This window comes from Lygodium microphyllum, chromosome 5, assembly GCF_053477565.2.
Source record: "Lygodium microphyllum isolate KBCC chromosome 5, Lygodium_microphyllum_v1.1.10, whole genome shotgun sequence".
NCBI lineage: Eukaryota > Viridiplantae > Streptophyta > Polypodiopsida > Schizaeales > Lygodiaceae > Lygodium > Lygodium microphyllum.
Genome location: NC_141139.1, coordinates 45,324,965 through 45,350,501, shown reverse-complemented (window position 1 = coordinate 45,350,501; position 25,537 = coordinate 45,324,965). Strand labels below are relative to the sequence as shown.

At 45.8% G+C, this 25,537-nt stretch overlaps 1 protein-coding gene across 4 annotated transcripts in view; it reads right to left on the bottom strand.

Annotated features, from left to right (window-relative positions):
- Positions 1-25,537, bottom strand: part of LOC148035756 (CwfJ-like family protein) — a 173,869-nt gene that overhangs the window by 34,360 nt on the left and 113,972 nt on the right. For 2 of the 4 annotated variants that reach the window (XM_087677771.1, XM_087677770.1), the window contains 5 exons: positions 24,874-25,174; positions 21,524-21,657; positions 21,242-21,448; positions 20,503-21,120; positions 20,124-20,197 (listed from right to left, as the gene is read on the bottom strand). In XM_087677771.1, the coding sequence (XP_087533897.1) occupies positions 20,124-20,197; positions 20,503-21,120; positions 21,242-21,448; positions 21,524-21,657; positions 24,874-25,174 (1,334 nt within the window). The remainder of the gene's footprint in view (positions 1-20,123; positions 20,198-20,502; positions 21,121-21,241; positions 21,449-21,523; positions 21,658-24,873; positions 25,175-25,537) is intronic. The other 2 variants (XM_087677772.1, XM_087677773.1) reach the window with 2 other exon arrangements.

Genomic DNA, 25,537 nt, shown 5'->3' with positions numbered 1-25,537 from the left:
TGGCAACAAGTTCTCTTTGGTCACGGACCATAAGAGCCTTAAATGGATCTTTACCCAGACTGACCTCAATATGAGCCAATATCGTTGGATTGAGGTTCTGCAAGAATATGACTTTGAGATCAAGTATCAGCCTAGCAAAGAGAATGTAGTCACCGATGCCTTGAGTTGCAAAGTGTTCCTCAACTCTCTTATTATGAAGAAACCCTCGATGGTAGAATCATTGGCAACCATGGTGTCAATGCCTAGCAACCCTATCCTTGAATTAGCAAAGGAGGAAGCTAGCCATGACCCAAAATACCTGAAGATGATAAAGGAGATTTTGGAAAAGGACCAAGATGCTAAACTTAAGGTTAAGTATCAAGAATTTTCAGTCAATGAGGGACTTGCCTATTTCAAGACAAGATTATGCATATCATCAAGCAAGAAACTCAAACAGAGAATACTTCGGAAAGCACACGACTCCCCCTTTTCACGCCATCCTGGATATACCAAGACCCTTAACACCATCAGGAAGAGCTACCATTGGAAAAGGCTTAAGGGAGACGTGCTCAAATATGTCACGGAATGTTTGTCTTGCCAGCACATTAAGGCAAAACATGTCAAGATGCCTGGGAAGCTGCAACCTCTTGACATTCCCCAGATGAAGTGGGAATTTATCAGCATGGACTTTGTAGTTGGATTACCTTCAGTACAAGGAGAATACAACTCAATTATGGTTATAGTAGACATGCTCACCAAGGTGGCACACCTCATTCTAGTCAAGAGAAACTATAAAGCTTCAGATTTCGCCAGACTATTTGTCAACGAGCTATTCAAACTCCATGAGTTGCCTAGAAGGATCATTAGAGACCACGATTCTCTCTTCACATCTCATTTTTTTGAGAGGGATATTCGAGGCCATTGGAACTCAACTCTATTTCAGTACAGCCTATCACCCTCAAACTGATGGCCAAACGGAGAGAGTCAACCAAGTCATTGAAGACACTCTTAGGGCATATTGCTGTCGCGAACCTAGGAAATGGATCCAATATCTACCATCGGTAGAGCTCGCCTATAACACTTTCTTCCAACAAAGTATTCAAATGATACCTCTTCAAGTATTGTATGGGCATGATTGTCATACTCCATTGAACTTTTCATATCCTACCTTGAGGATAAAAGCTTTCAAGAAAATGCTTGAGGAGATTGATGAGCATGTCAAGGCCATCAGACAAGACATTAGAGCCGCCAAGGATAGGCAGAAAGCCTATGCCGATCTAAATAGACAAGAGAGACTCTTCAAAGAAGGGGATATGGTTTTTATTCGAGTACGACCCAAGAAGAGTTCCTTATCACTGGGAGAATTTAAGGAACTAAGTCCAAGGTATTGTGGACCCCTAGAAGATCCTGAAGTGCCTAGGGCTCACCACATACAAACTCCAACTCCCTGAGAATTTAAAAGGTCACAATGTATTCCATGTTAGCCTACTAAAGAAATATGTATCCAATCCTAGCCATGTACTCAATGATCAACAAGTTGTAATGCCAAGCCAAAGAGTCCTTGAGCTTTGGCCAGATAGAATCCTAGACAATCCGCAAAAGAGATTCAAGAGTAGAACCCTCAAACAGTATCTCATCCAGTGGAAGGATTATCCAGAAGAGGATGCCACGTGGATTGACGAGAGTACTCTCAACCAACAATACCCCCAATTCCTTTCAAGATGAGACATCTTGGTTCCTTAAGGGGGAAAGAATGTAATATCCGGTCTCGCAACAAGTCCCCCCCCCCCCCCCCCCCCACTTCAAAGAATTCTTTTTTTTTTTTAATTTTTTTTTAAAGACACTAACCCCCCTATCAACGCCGTCGGTTGGCGAAGGGAGGGGGAGTAGAACTCCGAGTCTACGGGAGGGAGGGAGGAGACGACAGAGGTAAAGAAGAAAGGAGGACGACGAATTCAACCGGGGGAGGGGCACACATGTGCCACCTACAGCACCCCCCCAACTCTCTCTCCTTCTCCAGAAATTACTACATGGCGGGAAGTCCGTTCCAGCCACCTAAATGGGGGGAAAGGGAGGGGGCCTCGTATCACCCCCCCCCCCAAATAATACATTTCTCCTCCCCTATAAAAATCTTCCCCCTCTTAAAAAAGGACGTCAATCCTCTTCCTTTTTCCCCCCTTAATTATCACCATCTTTCCCTTATAAATCATTTCTTCCCCCCTTTCTTTCAGCAAACACACTATTCTTCTCCCCTCCTTGCTGCCAATTTGTGAAGGAGAGAAGAAGAGGGAGAGGTAGTGAATGAGAGAGAGAGAGAGAGAGAAGGAAGGGGAACCTAGGGTAAGAGAAAGAGAAAGAGAGAGAGAGAGAAGAGGCCCAAGTACAATTCCTTACCTGGACGAAGCCTCGAGCACCCACTCTCCCCATCCACACTTCCAGAGATCTCTCCACCGATTACCTCTAGTTGATAAGGAGATTGCAAAAGTCAAGACCAGGAGTAGGAAACTCCAGCACTAAGGAGTCCTCCTAAAGGAGTGAAGGTCGCATTCGGACCCCAAAGCGTAAACTCTCCGAAGTAACTGGAAATGCCGCAACTAAGGAAGGAGGATCGCAAAAAGATGCCACCGTCAACACGAACGGGTTATCAGGCGTAAACGCTAATTCAACACTCCAAAACCACGTACCGCTACCGTGTCTAGTACTTGAAATCGAACATTTAAGCATGGATACCATTAGGAAGAAATCATACTTCGCATAGCGTAACTTGTATAACTCGAAAGGTAGTTGAAAACACTTAATAACCATGAATTGCTGCCAATAGATTGAGCATCTACGGGTTATTGCAGTAATTAAGCCAAGTATTAGGTTCGAACTTTTGCAAATGCATCATAGATTGCCAATGCACATAAATATTCTGTATAAGTCAATTATATCCTATAGACCATTGGAGTGAATTAACTCGCATTTACAATAAACTCATGTACACTCGCATTTAATAATTAGATCACGCCTTATGAATTGTATAAATATATTAGAAAAAAATTTCAGGAATGGGAATCCCACATCGTATCATCAACTCAAGAAAGACTTGCATCTAGATTTGCATGGCATCATTAATAGTCTCAGTTGCTCCACATAATGGGGATGCATCAAAAAAGGTAGATTTAAGATGCGCATGTGAAGTACTAAGCTTAATTGCAAGGGCCAGTTTGATAAATGAAATCCTACATAATAAGTGAGGCTAAGATTTGATTCGACTCAACTAGGGTTCTAATCACAAATAGGTCAAGTTGCCGTTACGACCATATTTTGACTTAGAGTCCACATGCTCTTTGGTCTCTACCCCAATAGCCAACCGCAATGGATCCAAAACACTCTTGGATATATCATTTTCAAAAATAAAAAACATCTCGAAGCTAACACAAGAAAGCTCGAATGTTGTACACCCACAAGAAGAATGACTATTCGCCAAGTTACATTCAATGCTCGCAACTATTTCAGAATGGTAAATAGACTTAGTTTACGCTTGACTTGTGAGAGGAGTGAACACAAGTTCCTACTATCTTGAGAGAAGGAAACCCTGGGATAAACTTAGAACCCCGATAAAATTCTAAGGTGGGAAAATGGTTATCAACTAACCAAATTGAAATCCTAGTTTGAATCATACAGATCTAGACCTTAAGATAAGAACCAAAGGTTTGTAACTTAGGGAAGCTAATATCCAAAAATTATGGGATAAAAATCCAATAGCGTAATTGCTCGTTTCTATTACATAGGAGTGAGGTCGGAAAGAGGGTATTCTCTATCTCTCAGAAGATAATGGAAATTGACTCCAAGGCAAGAAAGACCCAAGAGGGGCATCGCTAGGCGTTTAAAGAAGGGAACTCGACCTTAGCAGATGACTTGAGTACTCGCCTTCATTGTTGTTTGTGCTTGTAAATCTAGATTCAATGTTTGTGAAAGGAATGCATGATCCAAGCTCACAAAAGAATTTTGAATAATGAATCAGATTGAATTCATGGAGGCCGCGCCAAGCTACCCCCAGCTGGCCGCCAACCCTAGCCAAGGGGGTTCCAAATAACCGTGATGGGAACGTGGACTAAACCCGCCACGAGAGGTCTCTCCGTGGGTTAGTTTGAATATAGGAGGACGCTTGGATGCTAGGGCGGACTCTGGCTGTAAATTCCTTGCCTTTGGATCCTACTCAAACGATCTATGTGACTCAGGATAGATTCTCGTGGCCCTGTTACTAGTACAAGGGCGAAAACTTAGAAGAAATAAGACGCATCCTCATGAATTGCAAGTTCCGTCCTTTTTGGACAAGACTTGTATTTCAGTTAAGATACTAATATAAAGTTTACTTACAAGGAACTTGTCTGAACTGTTTTCGTGTCAGCGCCATAAGTTATTCAAATGAACCCTGTTCCCTAAAAGGCTTAATTAAGAAAGCTGATTTTAAACGTCACACGTAAATGTGATAGGGCCTTATTAGATAACTAAAGAACGCCTATCGAGGGAAGCGGGTGGGACGGAACCCTGACAGGTCCATCCTACGGCAGGGTGGTCCCAAAGAACTAACAGGCTTCTGACAAGGCTTTACCGACGTTAGACCCTTAGGTATTATTAAGTTAAAACCCGATTCATGCCATTTTAGGGGACTGAAACAAGACTATGCCCTATGGGCAGAGAGGTTGAGCAACGTATCCCTCTCGTCTCCCATTCTCTTTGAGCCAAGTGTGGCATGGGTCTATTGTGGACCCAACAAAGATTTATAATAGTCAATGCACATTTAAATGATGGAGACAGGTTCAATAACCATTTCACCTTACTCATACAACAAATGCACAAAGAATTGATGAGATTGACAGTTATTATCACGCAAAGCTTCCGCTAGGGCCAACAATTTGTATTTAGCATATTCCTCCTCTTGAAGAGATTAAACTCTACATTTCAACCATTCAATGCATGTAACCAAGTCATCAATAGTATCCCCTGACTGGTACAAAGACAATAAGTGAGACAACAAAGTTTGTGAATGCTGCAATTCAGCTTGAAAAGAAGAAGCATACCGAATACCATACTGTCAGGACAACGTATGTGCATTATCCCTAAAAATAACCCATGCTTCCATACCCCTAGATAGGACCATTGAGCTAAAAGAAGCCATCAATTGCTGGATACACTCCAAAAACTGATTTTGCAACAAAAAAGATTGATTGAAATGCAGAGGCAAACCAAGCAAGCGGAGCCTTAAAGGCATGAATTGACATATAAGTCAATTCCAAAACCAAAGGATAGTGATCTGACAAGATATACTATCGCTCCACCCACATATCAATCATTGCTAGGAGAAAAGAATCGCTTTGACAAATGTATATTCTATCGAGTGTGGCCCAAGTTTCTGGATGCTAAAGAGAGCGATAACTGTGAAGGATGCATCCAAGACCACATGTCTTATTTCAAAGACAACTACCAATGCATCCCAAGCTTTATGTGGAAGCTTTATTTCAAAGACAACTACCAAGGATGGTTGCAAGGAAGATCAAACTGCCAACATAACTCCAGATTTATGTGGAACCTGTCCACTAAAAAACACTGTATAATCCTTATATACATAAGAAGAACCTGCCAAAGCATGTTGTTTGTGCTCCATGGCACAAAAAACATCCCAATTACCAACAAAAAAAATTCTCCATACCTGATTGTTTTTGCAAGTAAAATGTGGCTGATTATATTACTCAAAAAGTTAATTACAACAGAGTGCTCATGCTCAACACACTAGCTGGAGCTGTAGCAAAGTCACTAATACATCATGTATACAAGCCTCTCAAGGCGGTCTAGGGGAGATGGGGGCCAGAAGGCATTTGGGGGGGAGGGGGGTATATCGCCAAATGGGGCTGCCTGCCTGCATCACAAAGAATAGACCCTGGCCGCCCTAGGTACGCATGAAGTGACCACGGAGCTCCTGACGAGCCCTGGACTCGCCCTGCACCTAATCCCATCGGCCGTGGAGGGAGTGGATGATGGAGGTCCAAAGCTCTACTAAGGTTGCGTGTGCTGAAAGTCTCTCTCCGCCGAAAGCCACCTGGCATCACGCCTTCCAAATATGCCATCCAATAAGACTCCCTATGATCTCCCATACCTCCAAGCGGTCAGCTGTGGGCTCCAGTACTTGGCAGATGGGTAGAGCCTCCAGACGGACCACTACGCATGACCCTGTCTCGATCATGAATATCGTGTCCTACATCCCAGCCTCATACAAAAGGTGACGGCCCTGGCTGACTGTCTGCCAACAGAAAGCTCCCCATGAGATACACCCAAGGCTGGGCGCTATACGCCAAAAAAGGCTGTTGTGTGCAGCAGTTATAACCTCCCTCCTGCATCTGGACAAGCCAGCTTCCCACCGCCAAGCCGCTATGTGTCACCAGCCATAAAAAATACGACACCCTCCTCGGCCTCCAGCTATCCCATAGGCGGCGCCAGAAGGTCCGTCGAAAGGGCTCTGTGATGTTGTGCTCCGCCCAGTGCCTGTTGCGTGACAGTGCCCAATCCATATCCTCCTACATCAGTACATGTCTGCCAATCCTGGCAGTGTACTCTAGGAACCTGGGTGGCTTTTTGGCGACCACAGAGGCCGACCATGGCCACTCTCCTAGATCCCGCTCTAGCTCATCAAGTGGTCTTCCTTCCCAAATCCAAAGGCGCCACTCCTTGATCTCCTTCCAAAAAATATAGAGGTCTAGCCGCCAAGTCTTCCCCTGAAGACCCACCACCCAAATCCTTCTCCAGAAAAGGGTGGCAATCCCCTCATCCTGCTGCCCTCTGTCAAGGGCCAGACGTCCCCCCTCCTGAACGCCAAAGAAAGTCCCCTGCGGGGCGCTGCCCACTCTACTTGCCACCTGAAGGGGGATGCGTGTTGGTGAGAACCTAGCTGCCCATACCTCCCCGGGCTCTATTGGTTCTCGTATCAGGGGGGCAAGCCACTCCGAAGATATTGCTAGATCTATCTCTCTTCTCCTCAACTCCACTTCCCTCGGGCAACCTAATACTCGCTGCAGCACCTCCTCGTCCGCCATCCTATACACCTCCCGCCATGTCCTGATGGAATGAGCCAGGCCGGCCTCCCACCCAGCCCACTAGATGTGGGGAAGCTCACCTATCTGTGCCCATTCCTAATCTTTGACCTAGAGGTTCCAGATCACCAGCCGACGGTTTATTTCCTCCTGGCATCCTGGGGGGCTCTAGATTAGGGCCTTACGAAGGCCCTGCTACACACAGAGTAGGCTGCAAAGGAAAGGTGATCTTTGGGGGTGGGGGGGGGGGGGGGGGGGGGGGGCGGGGGGAGGGGGAGGGGGGGCCGGGGAATCTAGGTTGACGTGAAGATCCATCTCAGGGACGGCCTCCACTCACCACCAAGCCTCGGTTTACAATCCTAAAGGACCTCCTGTAGTAAGACCTTCCAGGTCTGCTCGCCTAGTGTGAGACTGCGGATAACTAGCTTGCCCAAGAGGGCCATACTCTAATACTCTGGGTCTATGATCCCAAGCCCTCCCTCTGATCTATGTCGTATGGTTGCCCACGCCACCTTGGCCTTGGAGTCCCTGGAGCCATCAGACCTAGACCAAAGGAAATTCCGCACTAGGTGGCAAAGCTGCCCTACGCACGATGAGGAGAAGCACCAACATGAGGCGATGTACCAAGCTGTCACTAGGAGGACCTGGTTAACCACCAAGGCTCGACCGGCTAGTGAGAGACGAACCGTGCTCCAGTAGGTCAGTTTCCTCTTAATAGAATCAAGAACAAGAAGAAACTGCTGGGCAGGAGTGATGTCGAGTCCCACCTGGAACCCTAGGTATCGGACGGCGGTCTGCCCTATGCTCACCCATCTAAATCCTAGGTGGACGCCCCACTCTGTGTTGGAGTTCGGGTCTGTGACGAAACCAACCGACTTTTGACAGTTGATTTTTGCTCCCGCTGCAAAGCAGAACATGTCAAGAGCCAGCCTCACTCTTTCCAACATCAACTCATCATCCTCTATGTAGAGGCTTGTATCATCTGCGTACTCCGAGTCTAACAGCTCAGTCTCCTCTCTCACTGGAAGTCGAAGGCCGTGTAATCCGCTCACACGTGACCTGAGGAAGTAAGACATCGCCTCTGCGAAGAGTAGGAACATGTATGAGGCCAAGGGGCAACCCTGTCAAACCGATCTCTCCAGCCGAAACTCCTCTCCTCGCCTTCCGCCTATGAGAACCCTACTGGTGGCCAATCTGTACAGGCCGAAGACCCCACGAATCCAAGCGTGGGGGAATCCCAATTTCACCATGGTGCCCTCTAGGAAATCCCAATCCACCCTGTCCTAAGCTTTCTCGAAATCCAAGAGTAGCACTGCCAGTTTCTGCCCACTGTGCTGAGCTCACTCTATCGCCTCAAAGATGGTAAATACATTGTCTAGGATGCTCCTATCCTGGACAAAGCCTGTCTGTGTGTCATGAATGATATCAAGAAGCACGGGCATAATTGCCTACCAATCATCTTTGCCAGTGCCTTATAGGCCACTAACAATAAGGTGATCGGTCTCCACTAGGATAGCTCCAACCGGTCTCCCCCTTTTGGGGAGAAGACTGATAAGGCTTGCCGAGAGACTCCCTGGCATCTGTCCTGAGGTGAAGATCTCCTAGAAATCCCTCAGTAGGGGATCCTTCACCACTTCCTAGTAGGTAGTGAAGAAGGCCTTAGAGAGGCCATCCTCCCCCACGCATTTCTACTACCCATCCTGTGTATGGAAAGCCTCCTCTAGTTCCTTCTCTGTGAAGGGAGCTAGGAGGGAGTGTCCCATCTCCTTTGTGACGAAGGACGGGATGTGATTCCATACATGTTGTCTTTATCTCTGTCCTCTAGCTGAAGCTGTCTCCTGCTGGAAAAGGCACATGTAGTAGTCGGTGGCAATCTCCATCATCTCACCTGGGCTAGAACAGGTCCTCCCATACTGATCCCGAAGGTTGCGTATCTGCTCTCCCACGGTGTGGGGCTGGTGCACTTGGAAGAATTCCCTACACATCGTGTCTCCCTTCCGTGCCCAAAAGGCTGCTCAGGTGCGGCGCCTGTCCTCTAGGCCAGCAATGGCTGCACGCGCGCGCACCTCTTGTGCATGGAGGGTGGAATCCCCTGGTGCCTCCTGCAATAATCTCTGCGTGGCTGCAAGGTCCCGCCAGAGTGCTCTCTCCTCCCAGCACTATTGTCTGGCCTGTATGGCTGTCTCTTGGTAGATTCTGCTTGACTCGGCTAGGACCTCTGCAACCTCCTCTGCTATCCGGTCCCTCTTGTCCCACTCTCTAGTCCAAATTTGCTCTATCTGTCTCGTCACCTCCTCCCTCCTATAAATCGAGTCAAAGATCCGACAGGATCGTGTGTCTAGGACGGATACTAGGCGGTCAAGTGTCAGGAGAACCGGGCAATGATTAGATAACATGGTGCCTGCCAACTGCTCAATCTGGCCTCTACGAAAGCCTCCCCACTCTCCCACATAAAACCTGTCCAACCACTCCAGCAGGACTCCACCTAGCCGCCTGTATCCCCAGGAGAAGTCCAACGACCTCTCCCTCCTATGGAAGGCAAGGTCTTTCTAGGCATCACGTGCTCCGACTGCAAGCAAAAAGACCTCCCATGCCTCCTGCTCCTCCCCAGCCATGCCCTGGTAGTTTCTGCCTCTACCCTGCTGGTCCTCCAAGGCCTCCAAGTTGTTGAAATCTCCTCTAACAATCCAGGAGTCAACCTCTGGGAGTCCAGCTACGATCTCCACCCAGAACCTACTGCGTGCCCTAACCTCCGTAAGGGCATAGACATTGAGGACTCCAATACACGAGTCCCCAATATCCAATCTGATCCATAGAACCCTTCCTGCCACTATTGTCCCGTGGTCTCATACATAGGTGGTGAGATTCGGGCCGATAGAGGTGCATACGTCTCTATTCCTACCGTGGGCACCTATGGCGTGCTCCCAGTAAGTGTACGAGCTGCCCGGAAGTACCTTCCCAACCTGTTGAACCTGGGTGTGGGTGAGCTTGTGCTCCTGCAGAAGCAGGATGTCGATCCGTGTCCGGCAAGGGCAGACTGCAACTCCTGCCGAACAATCAACTTCCTGGAACCACGTGCCCGACTGTAGTGGAAACTATTCACATTCCAGGATGCAATATGTAAGCTCATGGGGAAACCTGTGACTAACCGAACAGGCATCTGTTCGGTGTGGATGCTGCTAATGAGGAAGAGAGACTATGAGGCATGCAAGTGCGCTTTGCCGCCGGTTTGGATGGTGAACTCCAATCCCCCATGGTGGCCCTCGGCCGAACCATAGGGGTGATAGATACTCCAGATGGTACTATCAATACATCTATCAGCCATGCCGAGAATCGCGACTCTGTACACTAGTAGAAACGGGCCACCTATGCCGAGGGCCACTCAATCACGTCCCTCGGAACTCTCCACTATGGAGGGGCTCGAAAGATAATGCTCAAGTGTGGGACCTCGGCACCAGCCCACCAGTTGATGTCCATCATGCAACCTGGCCATTGTTGTGCAAACAGTGCTAATCCTTCCTCTCCCATCTACTGGGAGATGTGATCTGCCACCTGAATCTTCAACTCCTCCTCAATCTGTGTAGTCGTCCACTCCCCTGAGTGAGAGGACTCGAGAAAAAAGGCGTAGTTTGGTCCATCCGGTGGTGCTAGTAGATGGACCTTGCCCCTCCTTGACTTACGAACCAGACTGTGGGGGGGTGGGTGGTGGTGTGTATTGGGAACGCAGGTGAGCCAGACTGTGGCGCGGGTGGAAAATGTGGGGGGTTGCGGTCCTATCAGGTGAAACGGATAGGGGGGTTTGTGGAGTGCTCTGCCGAGAGGGGGTCACTCGCCCGCCAACACCCTGCTCACAAGGCTGGGTCTGAGGAGTTGGCTGCGCCCCCCCTTGCCGTCTCTCTCTGTCGTCTCTGGACCCGTGTGAAGCCGTCAGCATCCACCTTCGAACCTGTGGGCGGAGCCACCTTGGCTCCGAAGCACGTGCAGACTACTGTCTTGATGCCCAAAATCGTGGCAGCGCAAGCATTGTCCTAGTTGCCCAATCACAATTACCTGCTGCCTAAAGGAGTGCCTATCTGTCTCAATCTCTAGAAACTGTGGGATATTCTTGACCTCTTTCGCTGCCACCCCTACCTTTGGGACTCCTACCGCTGTCACTGCATCTGCGAAAGATGCGGGAAGGACAGTGCCGAAGAGCCGTCCAAAGTCTTAAGTCTTCCACCAAGTGGCGATACTCAATCCCCAAGCCGGGGAAAAGAAGGATGACTGGGTGCCGAAGAAACCTGTTGTGGAGTGCAAACGCCTCCACAGTAAAGCCACTGTACCAAGGGACCATGTATATGACCCCCTTCGTGGACGCATATGGTGAACTGGCAAGTAACTCGTGAGCTGCGTCTGCCGAGCTGAGTCGGACCATGAAGGTCCCTTGGTCCAATAGGACTGCCTCCACGATATGCGTTGTGCCGATGCGCAGCGTGGAGTGAAGCCAATCCCGAAGCTGGACCCTAGCTGGGGAATGTCCTACTACCTGACTATAAATCGTTGTTTCCATTAGCTCCAGCTCCTTAGCTCGGACAGCTAAGAGCTACTCCTCAGAGAGGACTACGCACAAGGTGTTTAACTAGGGAGCACTCGCTGAGTGCATCCGCGTCTAACCATAGGTTTCCATTGCGCATCCCTTTTAGGAGAAACTACCTATCACGCTACTGTGCTACTGGAGAGGGAGTTGCTGCAAGAGGAGGGAGCAATTGGAGGAGGGGGAGAGAGATGTTGATGGCGAAAAAAAAGGGGAGGGGGGAGGGAGCGAATTTCTGTTATCGATGGAGGTGGTGTGACAGACTGATTAAGAGTCAGGCCTCTAGGCGAGGCGACACGCAGGGGGCGAAGGGGGGAAAGAATAGGCAGGGGCGCGGGCAGCGACGAGGGGGAGACGTAGGCGGCGCGGAGAAGCCAGGCGGTGGCGATGGTGTCCTGGCAATGGCGAGGGGGATGGGGATGGGGCGCACGCGATGGCGGTGGCCCTGGCAATAGGGATGGCCCAAGCGGGGGAGTAGCGATGGATGAGGCCTAGGCAATGGCACTGAATCCGCACATCGCAACAAACAAACGAGGCGGGGGGGTAGCGCACGACGTGACGGGGTTGAGTTTTTTCCCATTGTCCATACCCAATACTGCTTACTGCCAAAAGAAATGCCTTTAACATTCCATAAAGCAAGTCTCATGATAAACAAAAAGAGAGAGAACTACTAAACCACTGCTTTCCCTTTAACATCTGTAGCTTCAGCAGCCTGAAATCTCTCCATCTCACTATGGATCACATCCATGAGATCCACCCTCTGCAAACTAGCAATAGAAGCACGAGAAGGAAATTATTGTTGCTGAGAATGGAAAACATCTGAAGGGGGCAAAAGCCTCCCATGAGCATCAAAGCACAAAGCAAAATCAAAAGCACTTTTATCAACCACATCAACTACACGTACATGCAAAGATTGAGGTTTCATGTAAAAACCCCTACCTCTGCGTTGAAAAGTCTAAGTAACTAGCTGAGGAGATGGGTGAGCAGGAGTCGAACAAGATTCCTGTCGGGCTTTGCGTCTAGCCACAATGACCTAGGACTCATCCTAAGGAGGCAAAGCCCCACCAGCTGAATGCAACTCACGCTCAATACCAACCTAGGAAACATCCTTATTTCCATTATCATGTCCATGCAGGGCAAGAGGCACAGGAGCAGAAACATCTTGCTACTAAGTCAAAGGTTGGGGATCACGCTCTTGCATATCCATGTCAAGGTCCAAAGAACGCTGCAAAACCTTAGGGCTACTATCACATTCAAAAATAAAAGGGCCCAATTGGCCACATCGAGAGCAGTGTTCAACAAATGTCCCCCATTTGAGCTCAAAAACCCCATCATAAATCTCTTCCACAAGAGGAGCCTGCACTTACCCAAGAACATCATCATGACGTGCATCATCACTCACAAGCATGGACTGCAGCCATGCGTGAATCCAAGCAATCAAAGGAGTCCTGCCCATAAAATAAAGGATGGCTGCTCTCTCACATGAAAGGCAGTAATCTGTTGTAATACTAGGTCACTTCCCATGACAGCAACCACATGATCCGCCTCCAGTAAAGAGCTCGCTTTACCCTCATTAGCATGAACATAATCAAACATAAGATTGTTGGCAGTGGCAAGCATGAACTGGAAAGACTCATCAACCTGCGAGCAAGAAACACGAACACCTTGCTGAGGCAAAACAAGAGCACACAAAACCGGTTCATCAACCATCATCTTACAGTGTTTTCCCATCTCATACCCTTCCATCAACCGACCAGAATCCTCAGCCAAAGAGTCACCATTCGACTCAACTGATTCGTTCTCATCCCCGTGCCCAATATGCTGGTCAAGAAAAGCCACATCAATATCACTTGACACCTGCAAATTATCCATGATAAAAGCTCAACCGTCTCTCTCTCTCTCTCTGTGTCTGCTGTATCACAGATCTCTGTCTGCTGTGTTAGAAATCTGCACCTCTGTGTGCCTGTGTCTCACACTGCTGAGGTCACACCTCTGCTGTATCACAGAATTCTTTCTGCTGTGTCAGAAACCTCCTGTTTAAACTGCTCCCGCTAGTTGGTTCACTCCCCCCCCCCCCCCCCCCACGGTTGAAGAGATCATGGACAGAGTCCAGACTGGCAGCACCTATGACTGTCCGGCTGAATAACAGCACCCGCCCACAGCAGTCCTGGTCCTTCTGTCTGATCATGGAGAGGGCAGAACTCAACGACTCCTCTCTCTCTCTCTCTTTTTTCATAAAAGGTAATTGTATTAATTACGAAAAAAAGGTACAAGTTTACTTGATTACAAGATACACGATGACACTAAGCCATCATGTGTAAAGGCCCAGTACTAAACTACAAAAGAGTTACAAAAGTCATGGCAAAGACGCAAAGGAAATTGCCATATCCCAAGAAAGTAAGTCCTCCCAAGGGAGTAAGCCAGAGTGCCGAATCAGATCTAGCTGCCAATGCAAGAGACCTTTAAGCCTCACAATATGTGCCGGCACATTACAAGCCGAATCAAAAAGAAAGGCATTCCGAGTGGTCCAATTGTGCCAGCATCCCCAGTATCTAAGAAAGTGAAACAAGATTTTCATATGCGACTGTGCCGGTGTGGGGTATTTCGGTCATACAAAAACCCAATCAAAAGGGCTTAGCGAGAAGCCAACTACTCCTCGCCAAACTGCTGACAAGAGCGACCAAATATTCTTAGCGAGAGGGCACGAAATAAATCGATGATGGGCCGATTCCACAGTAGTGGCGCAAAAGAAACAATGGCCATTAGAGATTCGACGCTTGGAAAGGGCTGAAGCAAGCGGAAGACCACCAATCATCACCCTCCAAAGAAAAACCTTGCATTTGAAAGGTGTCTTGTTCAACCAGCCCTCCATCACAGTTGTCTTCCACCATGATTGATATTTCCGAAATCCCAATACAGTATTAGCTTTAGTAACCAGCCATTGATGGTCTTTAATCAGAAGATGATACACCTAGTTAGCTGAGGCCTTTTCCAAATTCAACCGACCAGCAAGGTCCTAGTCCTGCCAAGGACAATCCAAAGCAAGGGCAGGAAAGGGTTGCCTACTATGGAGCACTGACAAAAGCTGTTCCCATAAATCATGGTATCCACGAGGGATTCTAAAAAGCCTCCTGACTGTACAAAAGGATATCAAGACGTTACGACTGGCAAGGGTGGCATCTGCAAACTGAAGTCAAGCCCAAATGTGCCATGCGGTTAAATTTTGGCCTGAGCTCATGTTTGCCTTCCCAAGAAAGTAATCGCGAAGCTGCCAACAATTCCAGTTGAAAAGAATTAGTATGTAAGCGGTCCTCCGCTGAATGCCAACGCTCCTTCTAGGGAACCAATTTCCAGGAGCAGACTAAATGAACAAGCAGGGATGAGAAAGGACTAGAAAACCGAGAATCTGCATGCCACCAGGAGCTCCGAATTTGTGTATTACCATGCAGAAGCCCGTGATCCTCAAGAAAATAACGGGCTATAACAACCCACGAGTGATAATCCACGCACATGGCACGAAAAAGAGACCAACGAAGTGCCAACATATGAGTTTCGGCATCCAAAATAGCCCCACCACCCATGCGTTTGGGGTTACACGTATGCGACCAAGAAATCCATAAAATGCCTACCTGCAAGGAATCCTTCTTCCATAACATGAAATAAATGTGTTGAGTGAGAGCATTCAAAGTAGTAGTAGTCCAAGGCAGCAATGGCAAGAAATATGTGAGCATTGGCAACATAATTGTCTGAGCCACTTTGAGACGAACATGGAAGGGCCAAACTTAGCTGCTAGTTTCTGTGAAATCCACTTGAGAAGTTGCTTTGGCCGAACATCAACACCCAAAGGGTACCCAAGATGCCTTACAATGGAACCACGGGGAACAACCTGTCCCTGCCAATCCAATGACTGTAAATCAGACTCCGTGCAACTGAGAATGGCTGATTTGAAAGCATTGATATGAAGACCATAAGCATGACCAAAGAGCGTCCAAACATCTAATGCTTTGCGAAGATTGTCCTTGTCTGCACACAAAATCATAAAGCTGTCATCAGCCAAAGATTGAGTAATGAAGTGCTGTCCAAAAGGAAGGAACAATCCAACCAACTAAGTAGAAGCTGCCATAGAAGATAACATCGAAAGAACCGGATAAGTCACAAGGGCAAAGAAGAGAGGACTCAAAGGGCAACCTTGTCTCAGAGAGCGTGCAAGGACAAATGGCTCGGTAACACCACCATTTAGCATAACTCGCGAAGAAGCCGCAGTACTAATGGTGTGGATCAAGCAGGACATCCGAGTACCAAAGCCCATAGCAGACATAAGTTCTGCAATGAAAGACCAGTCTAAATAATGAAAAGCTTTTTCTAGATCCAATTGAATCAATACCACTTGCTGATTAGAGTGCCTTGCATAATCAATAGCCATTTGCACATTTAAGATATTGTGCAGAATGTTGCAGCCCTTAATGAAACCATATTGAAGAGGATGCACAATGGCCGGAAGTTGCTTGTGGAGCCGATTCACCATCACTTTGGAAAAGATTCTATACATCGAACCCATCAAAGAAATTGGTCTCCAATGTTTCAACATTGATGGCGAAGGGACTTTTGGAAGCAATTTGATAAGACCTTCTTTCCATAAGGAAGGCATGAACCCCGTTTCCCAAACCTGCTAAAACATAGCCGATAATGGTTTCACTAGTTGGGTAGCAAAAATCTCAAAAAATTCATTGTTGAGACCATCCCAACCCAGACTTTTATCCTTGGGCAGATGTAAGAGAACATCCATAACCTTCGTCTCACAAATATCTGTCTCCAAAGTAGTTTGCATATCAAGTGGAACCTGATTGCGGACCAAATCATAGAAAAATGAACGTGCATGAGGAACTTGGTCAGAGGGGAAGGAGAAGAACCAAGAAGGTCTATAAAATAATTCTTGCACATATTCACTATAGTCTGTGGATCAATGACCATTCGACCTTCAAGATCCTGGAGTCTAGTCATATTTTCTCGAGCAGGAGATGCATGTAGAGCTCAAAAGAACTTATGCGTCTGACAAGCACTATCTTACAAATTCTCAATCAAATTTTGCAATTTGGCCCGCTGATAAGATTTCAACTGAAACTCTTTAATAAGATCAGCCAAACGCATTGCCAATGACAGCAGGAATACATCATCTGGAGTGTCCCCTAGCAAAGAACGAACCAAAGCCAATAAGTCCTCCGCTACATGCCGACGCCGCCGACAAAGAGAGGCATGATGGATCCCATACTGCCGAGCAACCCGCTGCACATTAGAGAGCAATCGTTCAAAAGAAGCATTGCCCTCAGCAGCGAAGTCCAATAAAAATCGATCAATCAATTGTTGCATGTAGCCCTGAAAGATTGAATGCTTCAAATAAGAGGAGTTGAAGCGTAAAGGAAGTCTATCCAGGAATTGCTTAAAAGGTGCAATGGGTTGTGCAAGTATCTCAAACTGTAGAGGGAAATGGTCCGACAAGGTATATTGCTGCAACACTTTCATTTCCAGCATCTCAGGAAGAAAATCATTATCCTGCATGATGTACATGCGGTCCAACCGCGACCATGTAGTTGCATACTGCGCAGAATGGAAAGTAAACCCTGTAGAAAAATGGTAGAGCCAAGACCAGAGATCTTGCTTAAGTACAGCAAGAGCAAAAGCATTTCACACACGACTTTCCGAAGCGTCCATCACGGAATGTTCATATGTGGACTGTGAAGAATCAACACACATATTAAAATCCCCCATCAAAAAACCCCGTCTGCCAAGTGACAAGGAGGTCTGCAAAGTATTCCACGGCGGGATAACAGGTCATTCGGAGCATAGAGGCCCAGCAACCATAAGATCTCTCCTTCAAATAAAACTTCAATCACCACAAAACGGCCATGTACATCATTTTTAATAAGAACTGGCTGATATTTCTCATATACAATCATAAGGACACCAGAATAATGCATGGCATGTGTCCCTGCGTAAAACAAGAGAAACCCATGACAATCCACAACTTTTCCTGCTTCACCGTGACTCTTCTGCTCAACAGCACACAAGACATCCCACTGATTCTCATGCAATACAGTCCACATGGCATGTTGCTTATGGCGAGAACAAATGCCCCGCACATTCCACGTGGCTATCTTCATGTGTATTCAAAAGAAAATCAGGAATGAGGCATAGCTTGCCTCGATTTAACCTTGTTTGCTAGAATGTCAAGGACTCCCTCATCCAAAAAATCAGCCAATACGGCAAAAGAGTTCTGACGGCCTGCTTTAGAGGTAGACGGAATATCCACTATCTTGGGGGTGGAGCAGGGATAACGACGATCCCATGGGGTAATCACATTACCTCTAGTATCAAAAGCCAACTTAGCTAGTGGACCCTTTGGACCGTCCGAATATACTTTCCTAGTAGACTGATTCCGAGGTGCAGAAGAAACCATCTCTCTCTCTCTCTCTCTCTCTCTCTCTCTCTCTCTCTCTCTGAGCAATAAGTCACATGTCATATAGCTCCTACTACAAGACAAAAAAACACAGATTGGCCCAAGAGCTTGGCACCCCTTGCATTATTTCTTTAAGATTTATAGGAAGAGTTCAATTGGATACAAAGAACCTGATTCTAATCTGAAGAGTTTCAGCCACAAGTGATCCTTAACCAGCAACTTATTCTTTAGTACTTGCTCTCAAAGATAGCCCTACACTACCTATTCACTTGGCCACTAGTTGCTCTGACCAACGTGACTCTCAAGCTTCAGTAGTGACCCAATCTCTCATTAAAGCAAGCAATTTCTGCACCAATTTGGCCGAGAAAGCTGTCAATAGCAACATTGGTGCCCTTTGAGGAGGGAGAAGGTTGCACACAGCCTACAATATATGAGGATATTGTACATTGCTCCAGCATAGAGGATATAAGCTGGGGATTTTAATTCATGCATGTGATAGAGACAAGTACTATTCTTGGAGAGCAAGGACCCTATGTATAGAAAGCTAGCATTGGAGAAGATGGGACCCAACAAGACATCACAAAACACAGCAGAGTGCACAAACTATGGAGACTACCTCTTGGCTCTACGAGGGGCACATGCACTAGCCATTCTTAATAGCTTGGCCAGATGGCCAAGATCAGATGCTCTCACATGCTTTCGTCATAAGCATGCATCTAGATAATTGAGAGGAGGCCCCTCTACAAGACCTACACAAAGGCTTGGAGTAAGCACAATGGATTACCTATAGGATCCTTACCTCGCATCCCACGTATAGAGTCTTTACAATCTCCCCACGTCCCTTTGCAGTAGCTGAAGTTCATGTTTGCCTCCATTTCAGCATCACCTACCAATATGATTCATCTCCACCATGGAGATGTTCTCAATGATCCCCCAAGTATCATTTTACTAGAGAGATAGCAAGTCCCTACTCCAACCATCTGTACTGGGCTTTCTAGGACATGGATCCACACATACCCTTGTAGGAGTTCATGACACAACTTGCTTCCACACACCATACCTCACCTACCATGTATTTCCCTATAGTCGCCCTTCTCTCATACCTTGGAGCAAGAATGTCCCATAGAATAGCTAGTATGATGAGGAATGCTAGGAAACTCGTGCTCACCTCCAAGAGGAGGAAACACGAGGGATCTATACACATGGCCATGCACACACGAACTTTCACCGCTCAGTGCGAAGGAAGAAGAGGACATACCTAGCCAAGTTAGAGCATGAGTTTTATTAGCTATTCTTGGGGAAGGGCAACAAGGTGGCATGGAAGGCATTTCAAGATCCCAAGGCCCATTTCCCTATTACCAGAGACATGCCACACATGCTACCTCGCTCTACCGGGTGCCTCAACAGCCTCCTTCCCCCCAACCATCAAAGTGTATACCCACCCACCTCCACCACCTTCTTCAGCACATCTGCAGTCATTGGCAAACTCCAAAATGGTTGAGCACAAGACCATGATGGACTGGTGGCAGAGCACCTCTCATAGGCCAAAGACATGTTGTAACTTGTTGCCAGTCCTAGCCCACCTATTCAACAAGGCCCTTTACGAAGGCTTCCATGCTAGTTGGTCAGCTAATACTTGTCCTTTGTGCTTTCCTACCCATGTCTAAGAGTGATTCTTGTATCCATAATTGATTGTTTAAATGTTTGCACAGCCTGGGACACTAAAATTATTGAAATATCCTGTTTCTCCAACGTTTAAACAAATGACAATAGTCATGTAACACCGGTTGTTTCATGTCATAACCTTAAGGCAAGCAGGCACACGCCTCAAGCCACTTTCACCAGTTAAAAAACTATGCATTATAACTTTGATATTATAGATAATAGAGACAGATTAAGTACTTCAACTTTGAATAAAACTAATCAATCATCGAAATTTTCAAGGTCACCACAGGACGACCCTTTCAGTACCATTTTGGCATGTCTTTCTTGTGCAATTAGTATCATCAAGCTCAACTCAACAGGTTTGAGCATGCTGTTGTACCTTATATCTCTCCTGCCTTGTGAATCCTCCAAATGATAAGCTTCTACTTGTTTCAAGTTCTGTGCTTGACTCTGCTGCATGAATTGCAATGCCACTAAATAAGCTTAACAATAAGAATTGGTCAAAGTTTCCACGTACATGCACTTCATAGAGAGAGCTGAAAGATGTACAGGAATGTACTTTATGGAGACAATGAACTAATTCAAAAACAATCATTTTGGGCAAGATGATGTTCAGCCAATATGACCAGGAAACCTCCTTATTATGTATCAGTATCTAAATGAATGTGGTAAACTAACTGGCAACTCTTATGGTCCAAGGGGCTGCTCAATAGGCACAGCATACTGCCAAATTAAACTATTGTGATTGTAGGACTCACCATAAGTTCATCAGCTTCCTTGCACTTTCCCTGCAACCGTAACTGAAGTGCTTTCGCAGCCAGCTGGTTTGCGCTCATCCCTTCAAAGGATATGTTTGTTGTTGTGGTAGACATGCTGACATTGGAAACATCTCTTTGTACTCCCTCCTCGTCAGTAGCATCAATAAACTTGATAGGTTCACTTTTTTGTTCAAGTTGAGGATCTGGATCTGCAGCTTGTTTGTTAAAATTCTTTAAAAAGCTTCCATCATTATCAAACTTATTCAAACAAGCAGCAGCTTCCCGAACAATGTCTGTGTCCTCTGGCCGCATTGAATGGTCCAATCCACTTCTACTTGTTTTCCATAACAAAGCATCACCAACTTTTGGCGCCTTCATTCTTGGATCACGTACACTGATGCCTTGCAGATACTTCCTGTTTTCAGTGTAGACTTTCTTTCCAGTAGCTTGCTGACCAGCATCGCCTCCATCAAGTCCATCAATTTTTTCCAACCTTGCATCACTTAAATTACGTTTTCTATCCTTGATCGCATGCAAGTGAGCATTTGCATGTGCTGCTCTCCTTCCCACAACACTAGCAGTCATTTCACCCAGCGAACCCCATCGTTCCTCCAAAACCTTCACAGAAAACAAGAAAATATAAATTTATAAGATAGTGCTGAATGACAACAGAAATAAAAATGTATTAAGTCATATAGTTACACTGTACACTGAGTTAAAGTCACCACTTATAACATACTTGATCAAGCTTGCATCCTTCACGTTCTGCCTGTTCTTTGGCCCTTTTCAAGGCTTTCAACCTCCAACTAAGACCACCGTCACCAACAACATGTGTAGGAACAAGACTACTTTTCCCACTAGCCATCTGATCAGTACTATCCAAGGGATACCCATTCCCACCATCCTTCAGGTAGAGATTCAGCTCTTTTGGATTCAACTGTGGCTTCTGCAAAGCCAAGTGCATCAGTAACGCTTCAAAATTTATGGAACACAAATCACTTTATGAACTGACCAAGTTTACCTCTTCTACAGAAGGTCTCTCTGTTTCTGCCTTTTTTATTGGAGGTGATGGTGGCTTTACCATCCATTCTAATCCCACCGCTTTTCGTCCAGCAATGGATTCGTCCTTATTGATAGTGACATCTGCTTCACGGTCTGCAAAGAAAACAGAAAGGACCACCATTGTCTACTTTGGTAACCAGCCAGCAGTTCTAAATCAACCCCTTTGTACAATGTTTAAAAGACCACCAAACCACATAATATACAAATAAAAACTTGCAGCAACCAACTTATTTAAAGCTACAGGCAGAAGAAATAAAAGTCAATTCTAAAAGTCCAAGACATAAAACGAGGCCTTCATTGTCAAATGGATGCTTTCAAGAGGCTTGTACTCCATTGTTGGTCTGTATACAAATAAGAAGGCTTTCAAATATAAAAGTAGCCTTAAAGATGCTTATATCGAACAACTTCAAAACTGGACTTGCATTTTTCTACTGAAGGAATGTAATTCTTGTGGTGATCTTCCAAATGAGAATTCCATGATGATATCTCGTCCTCATATATAGCCTTCTCGAAACAAGGAAAAAATTCAATATTACAAAGGTAAGGCTTACGCGAATATCACTGCTTTCAGCTCCAGTTTTGTTATTAATCATAATGTCACACTACTGCAAAAGGATTGTGTACAAAGAAAAAAATATATTATATTTCAGCTTTGCTACAAGTGGTTTTCATCAGCATGAGAAAGTGAACTCCTAGAAGAAGAAACCTTCTATAATCATTCCGAATGTGTTTCATAGTGGCATCCTACCATACTTATCTTGGTATCTCCAACTGCATTTTTTACAGAACAGTTTCCCTTTGGGGTGCTAGCACTTGGCATGGAACAGATTTTTATGTGTGCTGGTATGGTTCACCTCTAGCCTATCTTTCATACTGAATTAAGCATTATTGTTGTCACAAATAATGATATATGGCTCCTCATCTCTCATTCATGCCTTCCTTTTTTCCCAAGAATCTCAATAAAAAGAGACCAAGCTAAAAGTATATTACAACCTTGTTCATACATAAGATGCATCCTAAGATTAAACCAGATAGTCTAACATAAGGGCTGTGTAAAAAGCCAATCAAGGGGACTATAATGCCAAATCATATGTGCAACTACATGGACGAAGGTGCATCTCCCCCCTCCTCATGTGCTTCAAATTGCCCCATATTACATAGTTTCTCCCATCTCCCACAGAGCATTTTTGTCATCAGCCTGACTACCCCACACTACATAATATAAACAGAAAGCCATCCATTTGCTGCTTAACAAAGCTCTTTCTTTGCTACTGCCAGAGAGTCTCTGTCCCATTGACCATTAAGACACATTTCACGTTGGAAACCTGGTTGGCAATGGAGGGCTCCAGCAAAATGGAATGGGGAACTAGGACACTTTCACAAAAAAACCAAATTTAGCAACAAAAGATGCCATGACTATAGTTCTAACATGGCAACAAGCCATGGTGAGCACTCAGCACTTGGACATCTAACAATTAGGCATTGGAAGACATCCAATGCATGCTTGAATGGTTAGGAGATGGCTTGCATAGGATTCATACGCAAGTGGGATAAGTGCATTTAAAGGCAGAAATATACAAACATGGGGACACCTTGTCTTCATGAGGGCTCTCCTCCATACCTCCTGAGGCCTGTGTCATTTTCCTATGAACATTGTCTCTTATATCTCCTCTGCATCTTACAAAAGCTATTAGACTTATAGTTAACAATCATGTTATTCTCTATGTTTATCTCTCGGTTGTGAGCCTCATCTAGACATTTGGCCGTGACATTTGAACCTCTAGCAGTGTGCATGTCCATCAATCCTTTGCATGCATCAGCGGTGACCATCCTAGGGACATCAGATGGGGATCTCATATCTGCTCACAGATTGTCCATGTCATTTCATGTCATTCTCTATCTCCCTCTGCTGGTTTCAAGCCCTTGCAGTGTGCATGCATCAGCAGTGTCTGTCCTAGGCACAACAGATGGAGAGATCATATCTGCCCATGGTTTGAGAAGATCTACCCACTACCTGTGAGAGTGTGCAACGGAAGAGGCACACGAACCTAGAGAGAAAAGGAGAAGAGAGAAGACAGCAGGAATGAAAGAGAAATCTGCACTGAATCTGGAAAGAACGCTGAATACAATAATGGACTGATCAGTCCTTGCACACAGCCCAAAGCATCAGTGAGGGCAGCGGATCAGGCTGGAAAACGATGACAGCACTGAAGACGGTGACAGTGACAGAGACAGTAATGGAGACTGAGTGGGCAGCCAGCAGCCCTTGCAAATGACGGAGAACACCCAACTCCGAGTGTGCACCTGCAGAGGAGAAGGAAGAATGAATAACAGAGCACTGCCAAGTGGGGCTATAAATAGCCAAAATCCACCAAAACTGGCTGACCTGCCAAAATAAGGCCATAAATATGCAGTCCAACTGCATTAAACGCTGGCCAACTGCATGAATAGCACCCAAAAAAAACCCTCCAAAAAAAAAAAAAAAAAAAAAAAGCTGATGTGGCACCTCTGGGAAAATCACAGCAGTCAGGGGCTGATTGCACCTACAAGGGCTGCACTGACTGATGGACACCTTGCAGATGAAAGAAATACACACTGACAAAGGAAATGCACACTAATCTGACTGAAAAAGAAATGCATAGTCCAAATAGAGCTGCCTTCTTTGTCAAAACACATGACAGAATGTCAAAGCTCCTAATGTCCCCATATGACTCAAACAGAGGCTAATAGGCAAGAGATAACAGTGCATGGCAAACAAGACTGCTAACACCCCCTCTCAAATCCTCGATGTGGCTGAAGGCCTAAGAAGATGTGAATCTGAAGGTGACAGGAAGAGTGCCAGCATTGTGAAGTCCATGGATGTAGACTGCCAAAATAAAGAAGCTCCTCATGATCCTAGGAATCCCCCTTTGAAACGCTAGAGGCCACAAAGTCCACCGTCACATCACCAATATTGTCCCTCTCTAAAAGAGATGGGAGGTACGAGGGAACTACCAAAAAAGTGGGTGGGGGATAGGATGAAACCTGTGGAATAGATGGTGCACCGGGAACTTGTGCAGCAATAGACAACTATCCTGGAGGACCATGCATAAGAGAAGGAAAAGCATGCATAGGCAATTCTACTTTAAGGAAGAATAGGACTTTTTGTTTCAAGGACATGCTCTCAAGTGCTTCAGAAAAATTTTAGCTTGCATGAAAGCGAATACTATTACGGTATACAAAAACAAAACAAGTCTCATCAATGTGAGCATAGCCTTTAAACTTCAGCAACAACACATGGATGATGAAAAGATGGAAAAGCATGCATACCGAATTCTTCACTTTCTGTTCCACTTCCAAACGAGAGATCTGAATCATAAAATTTTTTTTTCTTTTTCCCATGTTTGGAGGATCTAAGTTGTTTATGATCACTAGAAGTACTTCCATCATCATCAGAACTATCTGTATGTTGTATCTTCTTCTTCTTCAATTGTTTTCCATCCTTATGTCTCTGTTTTTTCTCATCATCGCCACCTTCATCAGAACTATATTTTGAATGGCTTAGCTTGTGTTTTCTCCTTCTTTCTTTATGTTTTCTGTGTCTTTTCTTTTTTGCAATTTCTTCTCTCTCCTTGCAAGATAAGAATGTAGTTAGCACAAGTATGGACTTACAAAAATAACTTACAAAAAAAAGCACAGCATCTACACTATAACACACAGAACTTTTACCCAAACATGTTTAGCTAAAACAAAATTGATCAACCATACAAAAAGAACAGCTCAAAAGAAAAGAAATTCACCAACCCCACGAGTGATAAATCTCCAACCCACCTCCTCAGCCCCCACATTTCCACCCCCTTTGGCACTTCTAAGCCTTCTCAAAAGCTAGGCAAAGAAGCACAAGTCACAATCATTAGGCACGCACTAACTCGAGTTGCTTATCAAGTGAGGTACCAACTACATGGTGGACACAAGGTATACCTATTTGAGTATT